Below are 22,762 nucleotides of genomic sequence, written 5' to 3' on the forward strand. Positions count from 1 at the left end.
CCTTGAGCATCTGAACTGAATTGGATCTCAACTTCCCTGTCTACCCCCAATAATCCTATATTTCTTGTTGAAGAAATTCAATGGATCAGCTTACACTACTCTGGAAACAGAATTCCATAGATTGACAACCTGCAATAGAAAAATGCTTTCTTATCTCAATCTTAAATGGGAGAAACCTAATTTATAAACTCTGACCCTTGGTTCTAGACTGCCTCACAAGGGGAAATATCTTCTCAGCACTGACAGCAAGTTCTCTCAGGATAATATTTGCTTCAATAAGATCACCTCATTCTTCTAAACTCGGGCTACCTTGCTAAAACCTTTCCTTGTAAGATGACCTTGTCATGCCACAAAATCAGTCAAGTGAACCTTCCCTAATGTAATCATTCTCTTAGATAAAGGGAGAACTAGCCATTTGGATACAGAACTGGCTCAAAGGTAGAAGCCAGAGGGTGGTAGTGGAGGGTTGTTTTTCAGACTGGAGGCCTGTGACCAGTGGAGTGCCACAAGGATCGGTGCTGGGTCCTCTACTTTTTGTCATTTACATAAATGATTTGGATGCAAACATAAGAGGTACTGTTAGTAAATTTGCAGATGACACCGAAATTGGAGGTGTAGTGGACAGTGAAGAGGGTTACCTCAGATTACAACAGGATCTGGACCAGATGGGCCAGTGGCAGGTGGAGTTTAATTCAGATAAATGCAAGGTGCTGCATTTTGGGAAAGCACATCTTAGCAGGACTTCTACACTTAATGGAAAGGTCCTAGGAAGTGTTGCTGAATAAAGAGACCTTGGAGTGCAGGTTCATAGCTCCTTGAAAGTGGAGTCGCAGGTAGATAGGATAGTGAAGAAGGTGTTTGGTGTGCTTTCCTTTATTGGTCAGAGTGCTGAGTACAGGAGTTGGGAGGTCATGTTGGGGCTGTACAGGACATTGGTTAGGCCACTGTTGGAGTATTGCGTGCAATTCTGGTCTCCTTCCTATCGGAAAGATGTTGTGAAACCTGAAAGGGTTCAGAAAAGATTGCCAGGGTTGGAGGATTTGAACTATAGGGAGAGACTGAACAGGTTGGGGCTGTTTTTCCCTGGAGGGTCGGAGGCTGAGGGGTGACCTTATAGAAGTTTACAAAATTATGAGGGGCATGGATAGGATAAATAGTCAAAGTCTTTTCCCTGAGGTCAGGGAGTCCAGAACTAGAGGGCATAGGTTTAGGGTGAGAGGGGAAAGATATAAAAGAGACCGAAGGGGCAACTTTTCCATGCAGAGTGTGGTACATGTATGGAATGAGCTGCCAGAGGATGTGGTGGAGGCTGGTACAATTGCAACATTTAAGAGGCATTTGGATGGGTATATGAATATGGGTTTGGAGGGATATGGGCCAGGTGCTGGCAGGTGGGACTAGATTGGGTTGGGATATCTGGTCGGTGTGGACAGGTTGGACCGAAGGGTCTGTTTCCATCCTGTACACCTCTATGACCAAAAACAGCATTAATGCAGCTTGACCAATGCTCTTCACAGCTAAAGCAACAATTTCCCACTTTAAATTATTTTCCTTGCAATAAACAGCAACATTCCATTTGACTTCTTAATTACTTGCTGTACCAGTACACTAACCTTTTATGATTAATATACTAGAATCTTAAGAGTTTGGCTATCTCATGCCAGTTGAATAACAGACTACTTACCCATTCCTCCTAACAAAGTGGAGAAGTTTGTTTTTCCATTTATACTCTGTCAATTCTTTGCCTGCTTACTTAAAGTCCCTTTGTCCACTCTTTATACTCTTTGACACTTCACTTTATGTCTATCTTATGTCATCAGCAAATTTAACTTCATTCAACCAAGTAATTGATATCGCTTGTAGAAGGTCAGGCCCAGCACTGATCCCCATGCCAAACCATCAACAACGTGCAAACCTAAAAATTATTCAATTAATAATCACACAACGCCAGGTTAAAGTCCAATATGTTTATTTTCGAAGCACTAGCTTTTGGAGTGCTGCTCCCTCATCAGTCGACAACTAACAGATGAAGGAGCAGCACTGCGAAAGCTAGTGCTTCCAAATAAGTCTGTTGGACTATAGCCTGGTTTCTTAAAAAAAAATGACAAACAGCAGTGGACCCACAACAGACCTCTGCGGTACACCACTAGTAACTGAACTCCAAGATGAACATTTCCCATTAACCACCACCCTCTGTCTTCTTTCAGTTAGCCAATTTCTGATCCAAACCACTAAATCATGCTCAATCCCATGCCTCCATATTTTGTGCAATAATCTACCATGGGGAACCTTATCAAACACATTAGTGAAATTCATATACACATCAGCGACTTTACCCTCATCCACCTGTTTGGTCACCTCAAAGTACTCAATAAGGTTTGTGAGGCACGAACTACTCTTCACAAAACCATGTCAACTATCCCTAATCAACTTATTCCTTTCAAAATGATTATGAATCCTATCTCTTATAACCTTTTCCAACAACCCACAACTGGAGTAAGGCTCACTGGTCTACAATTATTAGGGTTGTCTCTACATCTTTCTCATTTGACTCCATGCGCAATTTCCTACTACTGTCCTCGATTGGCCCTAATCTTAGTGTAGTCATTCTTTTATCCCTTCTATTCCTCACAGAAAGCTTAGGGTTTTCTCTGATCCTATCTGCCAACAACTTCTCATGTCTCCTCTTTGCTTATCTTTCTACACCCGAGTCGAACGTTGGCACCTCCAAATCATAAATATTACTCAGTTATCCTTATTCTCTGCTTCCTGTTTATGATCCAATCTCTCTCTATGCGGTGAATGGGACCTCAGTATTCGAATATTGGACTTTGGTGCAGGACTGAAAGGTGTGATTTGCCCACTGAGGGGCATTTCCTGCAGGCACAGAATCCTTGTCAAAGGAACTGAAGTTCCTTTATGAATTCCAGCATTTTCTTTGACCCATTAGGTTTACTGGCCTAGTTTACTGTTGTCTGTTACCTTCCTTCGTTGAATAGCAGGGTTACATTTGTGATGAACTGCTGGAACTGTTCCTGGGTGTAGCGAATTTCGCAATATCCCAAGCAATGCATCTCCTAACGAGAATGTGTATAGGTATAAGCAGGCAGGGAAAGAGTTAAATTGAGTTTCGTGGAATAAGAGGTTCAGCTCAGCATGACTCAGATCAGATTAGAACTTGCAGTTAATAATGGGGTGCTGGAGACAAGGGTAATGGGTTAACAAGGTAGAAAAGCAGTCATTATATAAAGCCATTTAACAATATTGGAAATATTCAGTATGCAAGATCAGCTAATAAGGAGAAAAGTATCCATTGTATGAATCCAGTTAAGAAGGTTAAGAACATTCATTGTATAACAGTAAAGGGCTTGGTCTAGGCTATTGATATTCTTTCACTGTAACGGTTACCCAACTAATATGTATGTTGCCCTATCTGGATGCTCCTCCCTGTAAAATGACTATATAGTTCATTGAGAAACTGCTCTTCCAGGGAAGACCAAGAACTCATGTCCCTGTGCACATGGACAATCGTTGTCTCTCCCTCCAGGGACCAGAATAAAGATGGAGGAGTAAAACTATACTGCATCTCTGAGCATTTTGCTTTGACTGAAGGGGCAAATGGGGCGACACTTTTTCTGCAGTCATTTTTTAAAATACTCTAGGATACTGGCCATTACGTACAAGAAACTTGTTAGCTTGCATTATAGTATTCCCAGTGTTTCCCTGATAAATGTAATTGTTTTAAGTTCTTCCCTCTTCGCTGATTTTCAAGTATGTTGGGCAGTTTTTTTTTGTCTTCTGCAGTGAAGAGATCCAAAATATCTGTTGAACACTTCTACTTTTTTTTATTTCCCAGTCTCTCCCTTTAAGAGATTAGCATCCACTTTAGTTACTTGTTACCTTCTTATCACAAAAAAAACTGTTGCAGTGCATCATCACACATCTTAAAGCAGATGGGACTTGAACCTGGGACCTCTTTGCCAGAGCTAGGAACATTGTCATTGGCCACATCTGTTTGTAGAAACTCTGGCCACCTATTTATATATTTCTATCTCTGACTTAAATTCTCATTTTTTTAGTTTTTTAACATCTGTCCAATCTTATGACCTTATGAATAATCTTCATAGTATTTGTTTTTTTTCTTTCAATTTAACATATCCAGAACTTCCTTAGTTATGATGGTGTCCTCTTCTCAGAGTTTGTTTTCTTAATGGAATGTATCTTTCCTAAGTTAAATAGTTGCTTAAATGCTTCTTTGTTGTCCTTACTGTTAAGATATTTTTGCGGTATACTTGTAATTGCCTTTTAAGTTTAAGACAATCTTAGACGCACACTTCTGAGACTCAAGCTGAGTGTAAATTTAGTTTTGTTGTAGAGAGGCTTTTTTTCCTAAGATCATTCATTAATTCTGTTTCCTTACACTTATCGTATTTTCAGTATTGAACTCCTCTGCTGGCACATACTGTTACATATGAAGTAGGCGTGTCGTTCAGCCCCTCAAGCCTGCTCTGCCATTAAATATGATCATGGCTGATCTGATTGTCACCTCAAACCTGCATTTCCATCTACGACTCAATCTTTCACCCACTTACTTAAAAATCACTTGTCTACCTCTACCTCAAAAGAGTTTCAAATACTCTGCTTCCACTGCCTTTACGAAGAGAGTTCCAAATACTCAGTAACTTCTGAGAGAAAAGAAAATTGCCTGTTGTCTGATTTAAATGGGTGATTCCTAACTTTAAAGTAGTGAAACCATTAGTTTCAAATTCTCCCAATGAGGAAACATTCTCAGTCTATGTACTTTGTCATGATCCTTCAGGTTCTCACCTCTTACTTTGTACATCTTGACCTTCTGAACTAATGTTGTCCTTAATTAACAGAACTACCCTATCACTGTTTCAGCTGCCTGTCCTTTCAAAATATGAAATTCCAGTCTTGATCACTTCCAGCTGCAAATCTGAAATGACTGAGGTGGTACATATTTATTTCTATTTATGTTATTAATTCATCCACTTTATGACATTTATAACAAACACAGGACCTTTAGTTAAATCCTTTTACCATCAAACTCTATTTCTATTGGCTGGTGTACTTTTAGTTTTCCACATTTTATCACTTACTGTCAGACGCTGCTTATTAGTGCCGATATCATTATCCTGCACGAGTCTTGTTCTTTATCTTTAATTTACTTTCTCTCCTCCACGTGACACCCCCCACTTTTTATTTATTATTTTATGGTTATTTCTCTTATTTTAAAAATGCATTTTATCGAAATTAGTAACCATGATTGAGTTGAAGCCTTAAGTTATACATATCGGAAAGATTTACGTGATTTAAATTAACTGGAGGAAAAATTTAAAAAGAATTGAGGGCATTGTTTCACTCAGTATGTGGTCATGAGCTCGCTGTCTGAAAGAGGGGCAGGGCAACAACTTTACATCTTATTTATTTCTCCAAGCATTCAACACTTGGAAATCTATGTGACAAATCGTAACCCGACAGAGGGGATCAGGATGAATTACGTTTCGGTTAGCCCATCGACCAGGCTAATGCACAACCTTGCAAAATAGCGATCTTTACAACCAAAAACCTAATGTCTACAATTGCGACACGGAGAACTTTACAAAACAACGTGCACCGAACTACAGTCGATTTAAGGCGAGTGCTTTCCAGTGCAATATTTAGCCGATATGTTTACCTGGCAAGCTAAAATCAAGTAAAATAAACTTGCAATGTCAACGAAATCAAATACAATTTGATTAAATTTACTGGCTATAACTGTTTTGGGTGCGCAAGTAACAATCAATGCAGACATAGATAAGATAAATCACCCTCAAGACGCACAGTTTGCACACCATAAATCTGCACCTCCATTGCTGCTGTGTTTGACAGCTGCGTAAATTATTTCCGGGTGAAAGGGCGGCCCTTGTGGCGGCTGCGTATTGAGGCTTCCAGAAACTTCTGCTCAGTTCAATCAGCAGCGGCGGCGGCGGCACCAACACCAACACCAGTACCAGCACCAGCACCAACACCAGGTGGGGATGGCCGAAGGATATGTGACATGTTAGAGATTGGCGAGAGCTGGGCTCTGATCAGAGAGGGGCGGCATATTTGGTGAGACAATGTTCGGGTGCCTGGTTGCGGGTCGGTTGGTAAGTTTATTTTGAGTTAGCGCTTATGCATCTTAAATGTATGTTTGGGATTTAGTAGTTTTCATTTTAAACGCATGTAGGTGCCGCAAGCGAAGTAATGCTCTTGGGTCCATAAGAAGTGAACGAAAGTTGTGTTTTGAGGCTTAAAAAAATCAATGAGTTCAACTTAAAAAAAAACAAAAATACGATAAGTACTCAGCGGGTCTAGTAATTCACCTGCTTGCTGAGTAATGCCAGCAATTTCTGTTCTCATTTATCCAGCCTCGGCAGTGTTTTGATTTGTAATTAATTTGATATTTTTTTCAGACTTCTTGTGAAATACTTGATCTCAAGTATCTAAAAGAAACATATGTTTGTTACAATGGGTCTCTTATGGTCCCATTTTTGTGTTGTCTAACCTAACTAGTACAGATTTTAAAGTTTTTGATATCCACACGGGCTAATCTGACTACTTTACATTAAGTACTACTCTGGCTTTTATGACTGTACCCTGTTCCTACCGCCCAGTTGTCAAGATCATCCTGGAATGCAAAGATAAGGCTTAGTTTGTAAGAGAAGCTTTCTCACAAGTACCCCTGTGTACTTCGTTCTCTAATAAGTTCAAGGAGTAATGCAGAGGCCTGTAACAGCCATGCAATTTAAATTCAATTAAAGTCTGACATTTAAAAACTTATCATAGTGAGTCCATCTAGTTCTCTAGGTAAAAACAATGACTGCAGATGCGGGAAACCAGTTTCTGGATTAGTGGTGCTGGAAGAGCACAGCAGTACAGGCAGCATCTGAGGAGCAGTAAAATCGACGTTTTGGGCAAAAGCCCTTCCTCAGTTCTCTAATGTCCATAAGGGAAGGAAATCTGTCATTGTTACCAGGTTTGCCTACATGTGACATCAAACATGCAATGTGGTTGACTTTTAATTATGCTCTAAAATAGCCTAGGAAGTCATTCAGTTCAAGGACAATTCGACATGGACAACAAATGTTGGCATTGCTAGTGATGCCCAGACTATCTGAAAGAACACAAACTCATGGACTACTTAGTTTCTAGGTGAGAGTGTCTGTTCTAACCCCTCAGCTGCTACCCTGTCCCTCTTGCTTACTCTGGCATCTATCCTTCACTTATTTCCTTTTTTTTTCTCCTCAGACTATCTTCCATCTCATCCTGGCCATAACAACAGTTGTATTTTTATAGCTGTCTTTAACAAATTGCTTCTCGGGAGCATTATTAAGCAGAATTTTTGCACTGAACGACATGAAGAAAATATGAATGATGGTTGATTGAAAAAAAGTCAGCGATGTTTTAAGGATGGTAGTAGGGAGCCAGTGAAGTTTGGAACATTTACTATGACTAGGTATTGGACATCTGAAAAGTAGCTGAAAATGTGTTGCTGGAAAAGCAGCAGGTCAGGCAGCATCCAAGGAGCAGGAGAATCGACGTTTTCAGGCATGAGCCCTTCTTCAGGAATGAGGAAAGTGTGTCCAGCAGGCTAAGATAAAAGGTAGGGAGGAGGACTTGGGGGAGGGGCATTGGAAATGCGATAGGTGGAAGGAAGTTAAGGTGAGGGTGATAGGACGGGGTGGGGGCGGAGAGGTCAGGAAGAAGATTGCAGGTTACGAAGGTGATGCTGAGTTCGAGGGTTGGGACTGAGACAAGGTGGGGGGAAGGGAAATGAGGAAACTGGAGAAATCTGAGTTCATCCCTTGTGGTTGGAGGGTTCCTAGGCGGAAGATGAGGCGCTCTTCCTCCAACCGTCGTGTTGCTATGGTCTGGTGATGGAGGAGTCCAAGGACCTGCATGTCCTTGGTGGAGTGGGAGGGGGATTTGAAGTTTTGAGCCAACTGGGTGGTTGGGTTGGTAACTTAGTGGTAGAGTGGTTAAAATTGGGGATGGATAGGTGTTTGGTATTTGAGAATCACTTGTGCTTTGCCAATTTCTTTCACCTCTTCATTGACAAATGTATTCTCAACTATCTAGACCATGCTTCAAGACTTTGTGGGGTCACAAACTTAAGAGTGATCCTTCTGCTGCTCCCAGATGTCTTCTCCCTTCCTTCACTGTGTACTGGGGTTTAGAACAATTTTCAAGCTCTGAAATGGGGTCACAGTGGGAAAAGATTTGATAAGCACTGACTTAGGCCATCAGTATGGTGTTTCCTCCCCCAAATCTCTCTTGTCTCCAACACTTTCACTGACATACTTTTTAAAAGCTACCATTAAGATTTTACTCCAATTATCCTTCTTTGACTTGTTTTGATTATGCTTCTGTGACATGTCTTTGAATTTTTTTAAACTTTAAAAGTGCTTTGAATACAAGTTGTATTATGTAACGTGCAGGGTGCACTACTTTAGGATTTTTGTTTCAGCAATTTTTACTTTACAGCTCTGATTTTGCAGTTACTTTGACTGCTAAAATTCGACAAAATCAGTTAACATATAGTCCAGTACAATACTATTACTTTGTAACACAATCAAAATTGAAGTGTAATGTTCCTCTCTTCTTGAATACATCTTGAAATATTTTGGTTAACCTTAGTGGGAAACAAGGACGGGCATAAGTAAGTAGTTACAAGTTGTGTTTTAATACTAAAATCATTTGCACAAAGCACAAATGTAAAGAAAAACCATAAAGAACCCCAATATTGACACAAATCTATCTAGGTACTGAAGAACCACTGTGGTTAGCACTACTGCCTCACAGTGCCAGAGACCCGGGGTTCAATTCTCACCTCAGGCGACTAACTGTGGAGTTTGCACATTCTCCCCGTGTCTGCGTGGGTTTTCTCTGGGTGCTCCGGTTTCCTCCCACAGTCCAAAAATGTGCAGGTTAGGTGAATTGGCGATGCAAAATTGCCTGTAGTGTTAGGGGCCTGAGTGGGTTACGCTTCGGCGGGTCGGTGTGGACTTGTTGGGCCAAAGGGCCTGTTTCCACACTGTAAGTAATCTAATCTAAACCGCAGCTTGTATTTATTTAGTATTTTTAATGTAATATATTAGGGACTGGCCGCAAGTTTTAGATTTCATCATTAAAAGGGAGAGTTTTTCTGTATCTACTTAATTGAGTCATATTGTTTTAACAGTACCAATTTGATAAAGCTTCTAAATTCAAGGGTATACACTACAGGTTCGTGGAACCTGTCTTCTATACCATGTATACACATGTAAAAGTTGTATTTTTTAGACTATTTTTAAAGGTTCAGTTTATAGGGTTGACTATTACACAGTCTCTAGTTTTGAGGGGCTGAAATTCATGCTGCAGTTCACAATATAGCATATTATTAGCAGAAGTTGATTTGATCCCTCAGCTAATCCCGGGTAAAGAAGACCAATGAATTACGGTAAAGGTAATTACCAGATAAAAGCAAGAGAAACAAGAATGAATTACTGGTAGTAAATTTCATTTATACGTGCTGGTATGTAAATTTAAAATGTCAAAGGTTCATTGAAATCGTGAAAATTCACGTCGTTCAACATTGTCATGACCTGGTATAATGGCACATGTAAAATGAAACATTTGTTAAATTCTGAATATGTAAGTGTCTTGAACTTTCCCACCAAATTCTTCAGTTTTCCTCCCATTTACTCTGTTACGTAATGAACCTCAGCAACTTTAACAAAATTTCTCAAAGAGTTAAAGATCTATGTAGCTGAATTGCGGCAGATCCAAGATGGCGACAACCCAGCAAGTCTGAGTCTGTAGTACTCTAAGACTCTGGCAAAGTGGGGCACCCACCTTCACCTCCCCCTTTAAATCACTTATGATAGCTTTTGCCCAGCGTAGTCAGTCATTTTACATCAAACTTGGATAGTTTGGTGTTGTTTCTAAAATGACTAAGAGCAAAAACTCCCGCAGCTTGAAACAGGCAGGGACCTATCCCCCACACCTTCCCATCGCAGCAGAGATGTCCGCAGCCACGTCGGGGGACTTGCCTGCGGAGGCGAGTTTGCTCTCCAGGATCACCAAACTTCACGAGTCGATTGATGCCTTTATTGAGGAGTCCCAGTCCAGGTGGGAGTCGATCTCGGTCATGCTACAGCAGCATGACGGAGAAATTGAAAAACTTGAGCAGCGCATCGGAGGGGCAGAGCAACGGGCTGTGGCCCTGGAGACGGCTGCCAAGTTGTCTGTAGGTCAGGTCCAGGCTCTTGAGCAGCGAATCCGGACCCTGGAGGAGCGCATTCACGACATTGATAATCAGGGCCATTGGAAAAATATTCGGTTGCTAAGCCTTCCCGAACGGGAAGAGGAAGGCCAGCTTGTAGACGTTTTGGAGCGATGGCTCCCACAGTTATTGAAGTTGGAGTCGGGACCGGGCCGGGTGCGAATGGAGTGGGCCCACCGGGTTGCTATACGTGGGCCCGGGTCGGACCAGCGCCCCTGCCTGGTTCGAATCTGACTCCAGTGCTACGAAGAAAAATAAATGCCCCTGGAAGCCTCGAGAGCCTTGGGGAAGGATCCCCAGGCCATGATGCACAAGGGTTCCAGAATGTTATTTCAGGACTTCTCTCCAGCCGTGGTCTGCAAGAGGAGGGCATTCGATGAAGTGAAGAAACATCTGAGAGACACAAATATCTAATATTCACTGCGCTATCTGGCAACGCTGCGCTTCAGCCATGGAGGATCCGTTTACAACTTTGGGTCGCCAGAAAAGTAAAAGAATTCTTGGACTGTCTTAAGCAGACTGCGGGATCTAAACCATATGGGTAATGACTTTATTTTGCTGCCGCCCCTCCCTTTGTTTACCCCCTTTTTTTTCCTTTTTTTTTCATCTTACACTGGAGGGGGGGGGGGGGGGGCTTGTTCTTTACTCTTCCTTTGGTTTCTTTTTTATAGTTTGCGTGGCTTACTTGATTTGTGGGCAAGGGGTGTTTGTTTTGTCTTGCCTTTTTCTTAAGAGTGGGGTTTTCCTCTTTTCTCATTTTACTTAGTTGCCTAATACTCGCCAGGATTGTCATTTTATATACTGCTTCTATTTTGTACTGTTTGCTAAACGCACCCAGGTGTTGGTGTGGGAGGGAGGTTAGTTCCTCACTTTTAACTTTGGTTTCATAAAATACTTGAATTTGTCTATTTCACTTTATAATGCCTGGGCTGAGGGCAGGGCCCTAGTTTGGAGAGGTTATGGTGGGGTTATCGAGGGGGAAAGTCTCCTTTCAAATATGTTTTGCGTTGTGTTTTTACTTAGGAATAGCTTTTGATTGTGTTGGTTTCAAAGTTTTTAAAGAATTCTTGTATTTGTGAATTTACTACTGTCTTTACTCAAGGTTTTCTGAGTGGTGTTCTTCCTCTTGGGGGATCTTGGGCTTGCCTGGATGATTATGGCTAGCCATTCGCTTAGGTGGTGCACCCGGAATGTCAAGGGGAGTAATTCGCCAATCAAAAGGAAAAAGATATTATCAAGTCTCAAAAAAGAAAGGGACGATGCAGTTCTCTTACATGAGACACATTTACTTGACAAAGAACATTTTAAAGCTACAACAGGGCGGATTTGATCAGACCTTTTTGTCATCTTTCAGTTCAAAGGGGAGTAGCCATTCTTATTTGGAAGAATCTTCCTTTCCAAATATTGAGCCAGATAGAAGATGAGTCTGGATGCTATATATTGATCAAAGCCCTAATACATGGAGAGGAATATGGAATTCTGAATCTCTCTTGCTCCCCGGCGCATCCCTTTAAATTTGTAACAGAAGCATTCTCTAAGTTGATGGCTTATGGAGTCTGCAGTACAATTATAGGAGGAGATTTTAACTGTATTATGGAGCCAGAGACAGATAGAATACCTAAGAGCTCTGGGTATATCTCTGAGATCTAGACAACTGGTGGATCTGAATGAGGAGCTTGGGCTAGTAGATGTATGGAGTGCCTTCACCCCCAGGGTAGAGACTTTACTTTCTACTCGAACCCACACATGTGTCATACCAGAATTTATGATTTTCGCCCCCTCAACCCTTTTGAATTCCACACTGTCTTGTAAAATAGGTAACAAAGCTATTTCTGATCACGGTGAAGTACATATGGAAGTCAAGATTAGGGATGATGGAATAAGCCCCCGACATTGGTGTATGGGTCCCTTTGTATTTAAAAAAATTTATTTTTTTTTGCCCCACACTACCGCCTAACTGCGGTAGTGCTTATTTTTTCCCCAGCACCCATGGTGTGTGTGTGTGTAGGTGCGAGACACAGTGAAAGACACAAAGTGCACGAATCTTTATTCAATTTCCACCACCAGGAAGATACGAAAAACACCCGAGTGGCCAGTGACAAGCACTGCCCTTCACATCAAGGGGGGTCCCTTCTTATTGAAGGATAGCAAATTTAGAAAGTAATTTTAGCAGGAATTCAAAACCTTCTGGGTAATTAATTCAGGTACGGCCCAGTAACCCGTCGATGATGTGGGAGACCACGAAGGCATATGTGCGAGGCTTGGTCATCTCATATTCCGCGACCTGGAAAAGACAAAAGGGAGAGCAACAGCGCCTGCTCGAGGCTTGCTTGAAGGCAGCTGAGACAGCGTATCTTAACAGACCTTCCATTACTAAACTACAAAGGATCACAGCCCTTAGGGCAGCCTTGAATACCACACTTACCCAAACAACAAAGAGGGAAATATTATTCAAAAAGCAGAGATTATTTGAAAATGGTGACAAGCCTGGCAGATACCCAGCATACCTTACTAGAAAGAAAAAGGCTCTGGTACCCTGACTAGTGATCGTAAAAAGATCAATACAGTCTTTAGCAAGTTCTATTTTGAACTGTATAAATCGCAGGGCTATGAGGATAGAACTGAGAAGATGGAATCCTTCTTTAAAAATTTGGCTCTTCCGGGCTTAACTTCTGAGCAGGTGTTGATCTTGAATGCTCCCCTGACAACCCAGGAAGTACTCGACGTGGTTAGGCAGCTTCAGAGTGGTAAACCGCCTGGTCCAGACAGATTCCAGTCTGAATTCTATAAAGAATTTATAGGGGAACTGGCTGGGCCACTCATAAAGATGTATAATTCTTCAAATAGTCAACATATCTTCGTGGAGAGAAGCAAACATCTCTCTTATTCTTAAAAAGGGAAAAAGCCCAGAAGGTTGCTCATCATATAGACCCATATCCTTACTAAATGTAGATTTCAAAATTCTTTCTAAAATGTTAGCATTAAGATTGGAGAGGGTCTTGCCATCCATCATAAAAGAGGACCAGACAGGGTTTATAAAGGGCTGCAGGTCAACTAATAATATTAGAATGGTCTTAAATATGATACAAGCCTGTCAACAGGGAACAATACTGGGTTTAGCTGTCTCTTTCGGATGCAGACAAGGCCATATCTTTTTTTATACACTGGAAAGGTTCGATGTCTGAGAGATATTTGCTAAATGGGTTTCAGTATTATATAATGATCCCAAAGCAGTGGTTATCACCAGTGGTTTAAGTCGGAATAGCTTTAGTGTTGGCAGGGGTTGTTGTCAAGGATGTCCTCTTTCACCATCATTATTCAGTGGCATAGGTACACTGACCATACTATGAGGACAGTGACAGTGAAGCAACTTTAATATAATTCCAAATCAAGTTTGGAGGTGAATTTACTGTTTTTAATCTACCAGCTTTCCTAATCACTTGCTGTATCTTCAGAAAACATTTTGTGATTTATGCACTAGGACACACCGATCCCTTTGCATCTCAGCTCTGCACTCTCATTGTTTGGATAAAATGCTTTGTTTCTGTTCTTCCTGCCGAACTTGACAATTTTTACATACTGCCACTTTCTAGTCCATTTGCCAATCTTTATTCAGTTTTATAGCCTATTTGCATATCTTTGAATGTTCTTTAGTCTTCTTTACAACTTACTTTCCGAACTGTTTTTGTGTCATCAAATTTGACAAACATCCCTTCCATTCTTGTGAACCTTCTCTGAAAAATGAAAAACAGCATATCAATTATCTCACTGGCAACTTATTTTAAGACCCTGGGATGAAGTTCATCACGCTCAATTTTACTTCAGGGCTGTGACACTGATGCCACACGCAGCATTGACTTCTAGTTCCTAAAGTTGCTTCTTGTTTAGAAAGGCATCATGTGTCCGTGCAGGCTTGGTGGGCTGAGGGCCCTGTTTCTGTGCTGTACTATACCTTTGTTCTTTGCATGGACCTCGGAGGTCTGTACAGAAGAAAAAGAAAGAAATGGGAATGTTGGTCAGACCTGGGCACTCATCAGCCTGCAGAGTCAACAATTTGGTCCCACTTCTCTGGAAAGTGTAATTACTGAGTTCCCCATTCCCTTCCAGTTCCTGACTTACAGCCATTATTGGCATGTTACTTACATTGGTCTTTGCCATACAGGTTGTAAAATATCAGTTTCATTCTGTTCCCTCATTATAACTTTCCATCATTGATTTCCTAGACACACTCTCTAAGGCAACGTTCGCTTTAAATTTTTTCCTTTTTTAGATATCTGTAGAATCCTAACTTTTTAAAATATTTCTAACAGTTTCTGTTACACTATAATTTTCCATCCTTATTAAACTTGTGACCTGCCAGACATTTTTATAAGCCTTTTTCTTCAAATTTATTGTTACCTTGAATTGGTTTAGTTGCAGTTACATCATAATTGTTTTTCCCCACATTGGAATATATCTATAGTGTGTTCTAAAATATTCCTTTAAATGTTTGCCGCTACATTTTTATTGACCAACCCTAATTTGGCAGTTCATTTTAGGTCACTCTGCTTTCATAATCAAATGGGCCCTTGTTTAAGTTTAAATTACTAATCTTAGATCTACTCCTGCAAACTAAATTTAACATTTAATCATATTTTGATTGCTACTTCTTAGGAGCACCTCACAAATCATTAATCATATCTTGTTGCGCAAAACCTGGAGTAGTATAGACTGCTCTCTGGTCAGCACCAAACATACTGTTTTTAGAAACTATTCTAAAAGCATTGAATGAATTCTTTTTCCAGACTATATATGCTCATTTGATTTTTCTAGTCTGTATAATTTTAGCTGTACCTTTTGACAAGCTCCCTTTATTTTTCCTTTATAGTCCATCCTACTCTGTGGTTATTATTATGGCATCTTTTATAATTCCAGCTGGTGTTACTACTGGAGCTCAGATCTCAAACTGAGGTCTGGCTTCTTGAATCATTTTTCTTATTTAACAAAGTGGCCATCTACTTAAATGCAAGCTTGCCATTGCCATAAATTCTGTTTTAACAATAAAACAAAGTTCATTGTGCAAAAGAAATGAAGATAAAATAGAATAATTCAAACTATATACATATAACTAATTTAAAAGATTTCAAAACACTCTATAAAATGCAATCTCATTCATTGCACGCTTTCACACTTCAAAACTCAACTACCAGAGAGCATTTCCTTTTTTTTAAATCATATCCATAGTTTTGACTTAACTGTTTCTTTCAATTCGTGGTTTGAGATTTTGATAACTTCTTCCTTGAATATTCATATAATTTATCTTTGAGCTTTCCCAGCCTAGAATAATCCCACCAAGGTTCTAACCATTCACTTCAGGTCAGAAACCTTCAAACTAATATCCTTCCACTGAGGTAATTTATTTTGTAGCTTTTTGAAGTCCCTTCTCTCTCTGGGAGAAGCTGTTTCATGTACATAACTTCAACCAGGACTTAAATGTACAGCATGGAAACAGACCCTTTGGTCCAACCTGTCCACGCCGACCAGCTATCCCAACCCAATCTAGTCCCACCTGCCAGCACCCGGCCCATATCTCTCCAAACCCTTCCTATTTGTGGGCAGCACAGTGGCACAGTGGTTAGCACTGCTGCCTCGCAGCGCCTGAGACCGGATTCAATTCCCACCTCAGGCGACTGTGTGGAGTTTGCACGTTCTCCCCATGTCTGCGTGGGTTTCCTCCGGGTGCTCCGGTTTCCTCCCACAGTCCAATGATGTGCAGGTCAGGTGAATTTGCCATGCTAAATTGTTCTTAGTGTTAGGTAAGGGGTAAATGTAGGGGTATGGGTGAGTTGCGCTTCGGTGGGTCGATGTGGATTTATTGGGCCGAAGGGCCTGTTTCCACACTATAATGTAATGTAATCTAATCTAATCTATTCATATACCCATCCAAATGCCTCTTAAGATGTTGCAATTGTACCAGCCTCCACCACATCCTCTGGCAGCTCATTCCATACACGTAACACCTGCGTGAAAAAGTTGCCCCTTAGGTCTCTTTTATATCTTTCCCCTCTCGCCCTAAACCTATGCCCTCTAGTTCTGGATTCCCCGACCCCAGGGAAAAGACTTTGTCTATTTACTCTACCCATGCCCCTCATACTTTTGTAAACCTCTGTAAGGTCACCCCTCAGCCTCCGATGCTCCAGGGAAAACAGCCCCAGCCTGTTTAGTCTCTCTCCATAGCTCAAATCCTCCGAACTTGGCAACATTCTTGTACATCTTTTCTGAACCCTTTCAAGTTTCACAACATCTTTCCGATAGGAAGGAGACCAGAATTGCACGCAATATTCCAACAGTGGCCTAACCAATGTTCTGTATAGCCGCAACATGATCTCCCAACTCCTGTACTCAATACTCTGACCAATAAAGGAAAGCATACCAAACGCCTTCTTCACTATCCTATCTACCTGCGAGTCCACTTTCAAGGAGCTATGAACCTGCACTCCAAGGTCTCTTTGTTCAGCAATACTCCCTAGGACCTTACCATTAAGTGTATAAGTCCTGCTAAGATTTGCGTTCCCAAAATGCAGCACCTTGCGTTTATCTGAATTAAACTCCATCTGCCACTTCTCAGCCCATTGGCCCATCTGATCAAGAACCTGTTGTAATCTGAGGTAACCCTTTTCGCTGTCCACTACACCTCCAATTTTGGTGTCACCTGCAAACTTACTAACTGTACCTCTTATGCTCGAGTCCAAATCTTTGTGACTTGAAAATGTTTTCTATGCTGTAGGTTATCATCATCATCATTATCACCCAGGAAGTTTTTCATTCCACCTCCCTCTGATTTTCTTTTTCTTCACTTCTCAGTTCAGGTTTTCTTCACTGTCCTTTTTCTATTACTCTCTGCTTTCTTTCTCCAAAGTTTCCTTAGTCTCCATCTTTCTTTTAACTCAAGTCTTTTAATTTTTAACTATCTTAGCTAATTCCAGCTGTGACATCCCACTTTTCAAGTTTCCTTTACTTCTACCTAAATGTTAAAAGAATTACTTTAAACAACATACCCTTACAAAATCCTGCTTTTACATGAATCTATATGCTCAGCCTCTCAGTTTAACTTTACTCATAAATTCGCCTCATCCATTGGATAGCAGTAACAGGGTAGGTCAGAGTCAGCATGGATTTATGAAGGGGAAATTGTGCTTGACTAATCTTCTGGAATTTTTTGAGGATGTAAATATGAAGATGGACAAGGGAGAGCCAGTGGATGTAGTGTACCTGGACTTTCAGAAAGCCTTTGATAAGGTCCCACACAGGAGATTAGTGAGAAAGATTAGGGCACACGGTATTGGGGACAAGATATTGACTCGGATTGAAAATTGGCTGACTGACAGGAAGCCAAGAGGAGTGATTAAACTGGTCCCTTTCAGAATGGACAGCGGATGGTGAGCAGTGGGGTACCACAAGTTTCGGTGCTGGGACCGCAGCTGTTTACAATATACATAAATGATAGAGATAAAGGCATTGAAAGTAATATTAGCAAATTTGCTGATGAGACAAAGCTGGGTAGCAGGGTGAAATGTGAGGAGGATGTTATGAGAATACAGGGTGACATGGACAGATGCATGGCAGATGCAGTTTAATGTGGATAACTGTGTGGTTATCCACTTTGGCAAGAACAGGAAGGCAGATTACTATCTAAATTATGTAAAGGGTGAGTACAATGGGATCTAAGTGTTCTTGTACATCAGTCAATGAAAGCAAGCATGCAGGTACAGCAGGCAGTGAAGAACACTAATGGCATGCTGGCCTTCATAACAAGAGGAATTGAGTACTGATGAGACTGCACCTGGAGTATTATGTACAGTTTTGGTCTCCAAATTTGAGGAAGGACATTCTGGCTATTGAGGGACTGCAGCGTAGGTTCATGAGGTCAATTTCCAGAATGGCGGGACTATCATATGTTGAAAGATTTGGAGCAACAGGGCTTGTATACCCTTGAGTTTAGAAGGATGAGAGGGGATCTGATTGAGACTTATAAGGTTACAAATCATTTATGTAGAGGACCCAGCACTGATCCTTGTGGCACTCCATTGGTCACAGGCCTCCAGTCTGAAAAATAACCCTCCACCACCATCTGTCTTCTACCTTTTTGAGCCAGTTCTTTATCCAAGTGGCTAGTTCTCCCTGTATTCCATGAGATCTCCATGACAACCTTGTCGAACGCCTCACTGAAGTTCATATAATCACATCTACTGCTCTGCCCTCATCAATCTTCATTGTTACTTCCAAAGGGTTTTTACAAATATATTGAGGACAAAAGAGTAACTAGGGAGAGAATAGGGCCCCTCAAAGATCAGCAAGGCGCCTTTGTGTGGGGCCTCAGAAAATGGAGGAGATACTAAATGAATATTTTGCATCCGTATTTACCGTGGAAATGGATATGGAAGATATATACTGTAGGGAAATAGATGGTGACATCTTGCAAAATGTCCATATTACAGAGGAGGAAGTGCTGGATATCTTGAAACGGTTAAAGGTGGATAAATCCCCAGGACCTGATCAGGTGTACCCAAGAACTCTGTGGGAAGCTAGAGAAATGATTGCTGGGCCTCTTCCTTAGATATTTGTCATCAATAGTCACAGGGTAGGTGCTGGAAGGCTGGAGGTTGGCAAATATTGTGCCACTGTTTTAAGAAGGGCGGTAAAGACAAGCCAGGGAACTATAGACCAGTGAGCCTGACCTTGCTGGCGGGCAAGATGTTGTGAAACTTGAAAGGGTTCAGAAAAGATTTACAAGGATGTTGCCAGGGTTGGTGGATCTGAGTGACAGGTAGAGGCTGAACAGGCTGGGGCTGTTTTCCCTGGAACGTTGGAGGCTGAGGGGTGACCTTATGGAGGTTTACAAAATTGAGGGGCATGGATAGGATAAATAGGCAAAGTCTTTTCCCTGGGATTAGGGAGTCCAGAACTAGAAGGCATAGATTTAGGGTGAGAGGGGAAAGATATAAAAGAGACCTAAAGGGCAACTTTTTCACGCAGAGGGTGGTACATGTATGGAATGAGCTGCCAGAGGATGTGGTGGAGGCTGGTACAATTGCAACATTTAAAAGGCATTTGGATGGGTATATGAATAGGAAGGGTTTGGAGGGATATGGGCTAGGTGATGGCAGGTGGGACTAGATTAGGTTGGGATATCTGGCCGGCATGGACGGGTTGGACCAAAGGGTCTGTTTCCATGCTGTACATCTCTATAACTCTATGATTGGACACTCTGGAGGCAGGAAGCATGTTTCTGCTGATGGAAACACTGTGTTCTAAATGGCCTACCCCTTAGTTTTAAACTGAGTAGAGAAGAAACCTCTTCACCCAGAGAAGGGTGGATGTTTGGAGTGCTCTGCTCCAGAAGGCAGTGGAGGCCAAGTCTCTGGATACTTTCAAGAAAGGGATGGATCAAGCTCTTAAAGATAGTAGAATCAAGGGTAATGGGGATAAGGCAGGAACAGGATACTGATTGTCAATGATCAGCCATGATTATAATGAATGGTGGTGCTGTGTTGAATGGCCAAATGACCTATTCCTGCACCTATTGTCTATTGTCAATTGTCGAATCTTCCACTTCGAGAAATTTCAAAGCAACATCCGCAGCTTCAAATTCCATGCAATGAATTTTGTCACAGTGCAGCTGTTTGTGTCTGGAACAGCCATATACCTGTTACTTTTCATAAAAATAAACACAGATCCCTCTTAAATCCAGTGAGTTTGTATCCCAAGTGAACCACCACTTAGGATCTCAGACTAAATTGACTTGATAGATCATATTTTTAAAAAAAATTTAGCGAAGTGGTCTTTCATTGAAATACAAACGTGTAATGCTACAGATTGGTTTGACAATACAAGTTTGTTTCACAGAAGAAATGAAGATAAAACAGAATAAATCAAAGTATTTCTAAATAACGACTTGAAAGATTTCAAAACACATGGTAAAATGCAATCCTGTTAATCCTGAACTATTACATAACATCAGACAGTATTCCCTTCTCTATCACAATTATATTTTTAATCAACTTATTTGTATCTTGTAACATATCTCTGGAACTGCTGGGATTAGAACTGGAGATAGGGATCATACTGCTACATCACAAGACTCCTGTCACAGCAATCAGTTTGACTTAAGTGTTTCTTTCAATTCCCAGTCTCAAGAGATTAATTGTCCCCTACATGAGTATTCGCACACTGAGCTTATTTTCAGAGCCTCAAATAACCCGTATAGGATTCTAACAAAACATTTAAGGTATGGAACTTTGAATCTAAAATCCATACCTTTTAGATAGTCTAACTGTTTTAAGCAAACTCTTTTCTCCAGGAGAAGCTGTTTGTGACATCAGACTTCAACCAGGACCTCCATAAAATGAAACCAAAAGCTTTCCAACCTATGGGTTTCTCCTGAATCAAAATAAATCAATTCCTAATCCTTCTAACTAAAAGCAAGCTAATACTGTTCAGTATTACACTGCTTGTAAAGTCTCACCATGAAGGTTTGGGAGAAGATTTGTAGCTCGGGTGCTCTCACAATGAGAACAATTTCCCATCATCACCTAGGAGTGCTTGTGTGCTCTCACACGCGTGCGCACATTTTTTTAAAAATGGCTTTGGGAATACCATTAAACACTCATCAACATATAGACTGAAACTCATAAGCTATCAGCTCAAAATTCAAATTCTTAAAATACAAGTTTTAATGATGAAGTGATGCATCAAATGGGGTTGTTTTGCCCTTGTGTGGTGTTGAGCTTCTTGTGTTGTTGGAGCCATGTGCAAAGTATTCCATCAGACTCCTGCTTCTGTCGCATAGGTGATGGACAAGCTTTCGGAAGTCAGGTGATGTGTTATTACCACCAATGTCTGAGCCTCTGATCTGCTGTTGTAGGCAGGATATTTGTCACTGTTCCAGTTCAGTTTCTGGTCAGTGTGAACCCTCAATGTCCCTAGTTTTGATCCAACAAAACTTCCTCCTTTATCTATTCCAAATGCCTAGAGGCAAAGCTGAATATTTCGTGAGAAAGTTCGATTGCTTTTGTTTGCTGAGCACTGATGTTTTGTGTATATGTTCTGCAAAGGTTTCTCTTCACCATTGAGAAACTATTCACTTTTTTTGAGTACAAAGTGGACAATTTCAGATCACATCAAATTCCATTTGGCAGAGTTATGCCTATTAACCTTGCCTATTTGCATCCTTCCTTTCTGTATAACATGGTGTTTTTGGATTCAAATCCTTTACTAACTGATATAATTTTGTGGATTGATGACAGCGTTGACAGAAGGTTGAAAATGGTATTCCATAAGGATGGGATTTGTTTTTGTTCATCAGATAATATAAATGATTTGGATTTTGGTATTGGAAATAATAAGAAAATGCTGCAGATGGCACAGAATTGGGTGTGCAGCGTATAGTTGATATTGAGGGCAACTGACCAATACAAGGCATTAACAATTTGGATTAATGAAACAGCAAATCAGTTTCAACCATAGGTAGGAATAAGTTCATGCAGTTCAGTACAAGGAATAAGGAAATCATCATTCCCATGAAAGATGGGTCTAAATGTGGTAAAAGTAGTAAGGGGTCTAGAAGTAGCAATTCACATTATCAAAATTAGCCATGCATGTTAATACAACCATAACAAATGCAAATAAAACACTTGGGTTTTTATTTTCTGGAAGAATAAAATTCAAAAACAGAGAATCTATGATAGACTTTTTAAAAAAACTTGATTAAACCACACTTAGTCTATGATTTGGGCAGGTGACTCTGGCTAGGCCAGCGTTGGTTATCGAACTTTAATTGCCCTTGAATTATTAGTGCTGAGTTATCATCTTGAACCGGTTGTATCTGTATACCCACAGTAATATTCAGAATTTGATCCAGCTACATTGAAGAAATGATAATATTGTTCTAAGTGTGGATGGTATGTTGTTCAAAATGAGTTGCAGGCGATGTTCCCATGCATATGCCTCCCTTATCCTTCTTGGTAGGATTTCAGTTTTGAAGGAGGTTTGTTTGAGATGGTGTGATGTATCATATATATGGTACCGACCCATAGCCTTTGCAGTACCAATGCTTTCAGCATTTTTTTTGATGTCTCATGGAGTGAATTGAATTGGTAGAAGAGTGGCAGCTATGATGTTGCAGAACTCATGAACAGCTCGAGATGGATCATCGACTCGGGGCTTCTTGCAAATGGTTGCAAATGCTCTAGCCTTGTTGTTTTTTCTTTGCACTGATGTGTTGGGGTATCCCAACACTGAAGTTTGGAATATGTGTGGAGTTGCCACCTGCAGTAAGTTGTGTTGCTCTTCATGACTAGATGACGCAGTGATATGATCCATTGGTTTTGAGATCATTTAACACTGTCTATTGCTTGCCGCTTCCACTATTTGGCATGTAAATATTTTGTTCTGACTTCGAAGGTTGATATCTCA

The 22,762-nt window shown here is 40.8% G+C and overlaps 1 protein-coding gene across 6 annotated transcripts in view; it reads left to right on the top strand.

Annotated features, from left to right (window-relative positions):
• The first annotated feature begins 5,942 nt into the window (after positions 1 to 5,942).
• hikeshi (heat shock protein nuclear import factor hikeshi) overlaps positions 5,943 to 22,762 on the top strand; it is a 42,219-nt gene continuing 25,399 nt past the window's right edge. For 3 of the 6 annotated variants that reach the window (XM_072577738.1, XM_072577737.1, XM_072577739.1), the window contains exon 1: positions 5,959 to 6,152. In XM_072577738.1, coding sequence (XP_072433839.1) covers positions 6,123 to 6,152 — 30 coding nt within the window. In that variant the 5' untranslated portion in view covers positions 5,959 to 6,122. Of the gene's footprint in view, positions 6,153 to 22,762 lie in introns of all 6 variants that reach the window. The other 3 variants (XM_072577742.1, XM_072577740.1, XM_072577741.1) reach the window with 3 other exon arrangements.

This window comes from Chiloscyllium punctatum, chromosome 9, assembly GCF_047496795.1.
Source record: "Chiloscyllium punctatum isolate Juve2018m chromosome 9, sChiPun1.3, whole genome shotgun sequence".
In the NCBI taxonomy this organism is placed as follows: Eukaryota; Metazoa; Chordata; class Chondrichthyes; order Orectolobiformes; family Hemiscylliidae; genus Chiloscyllium; species Chiloscyllium punctatum.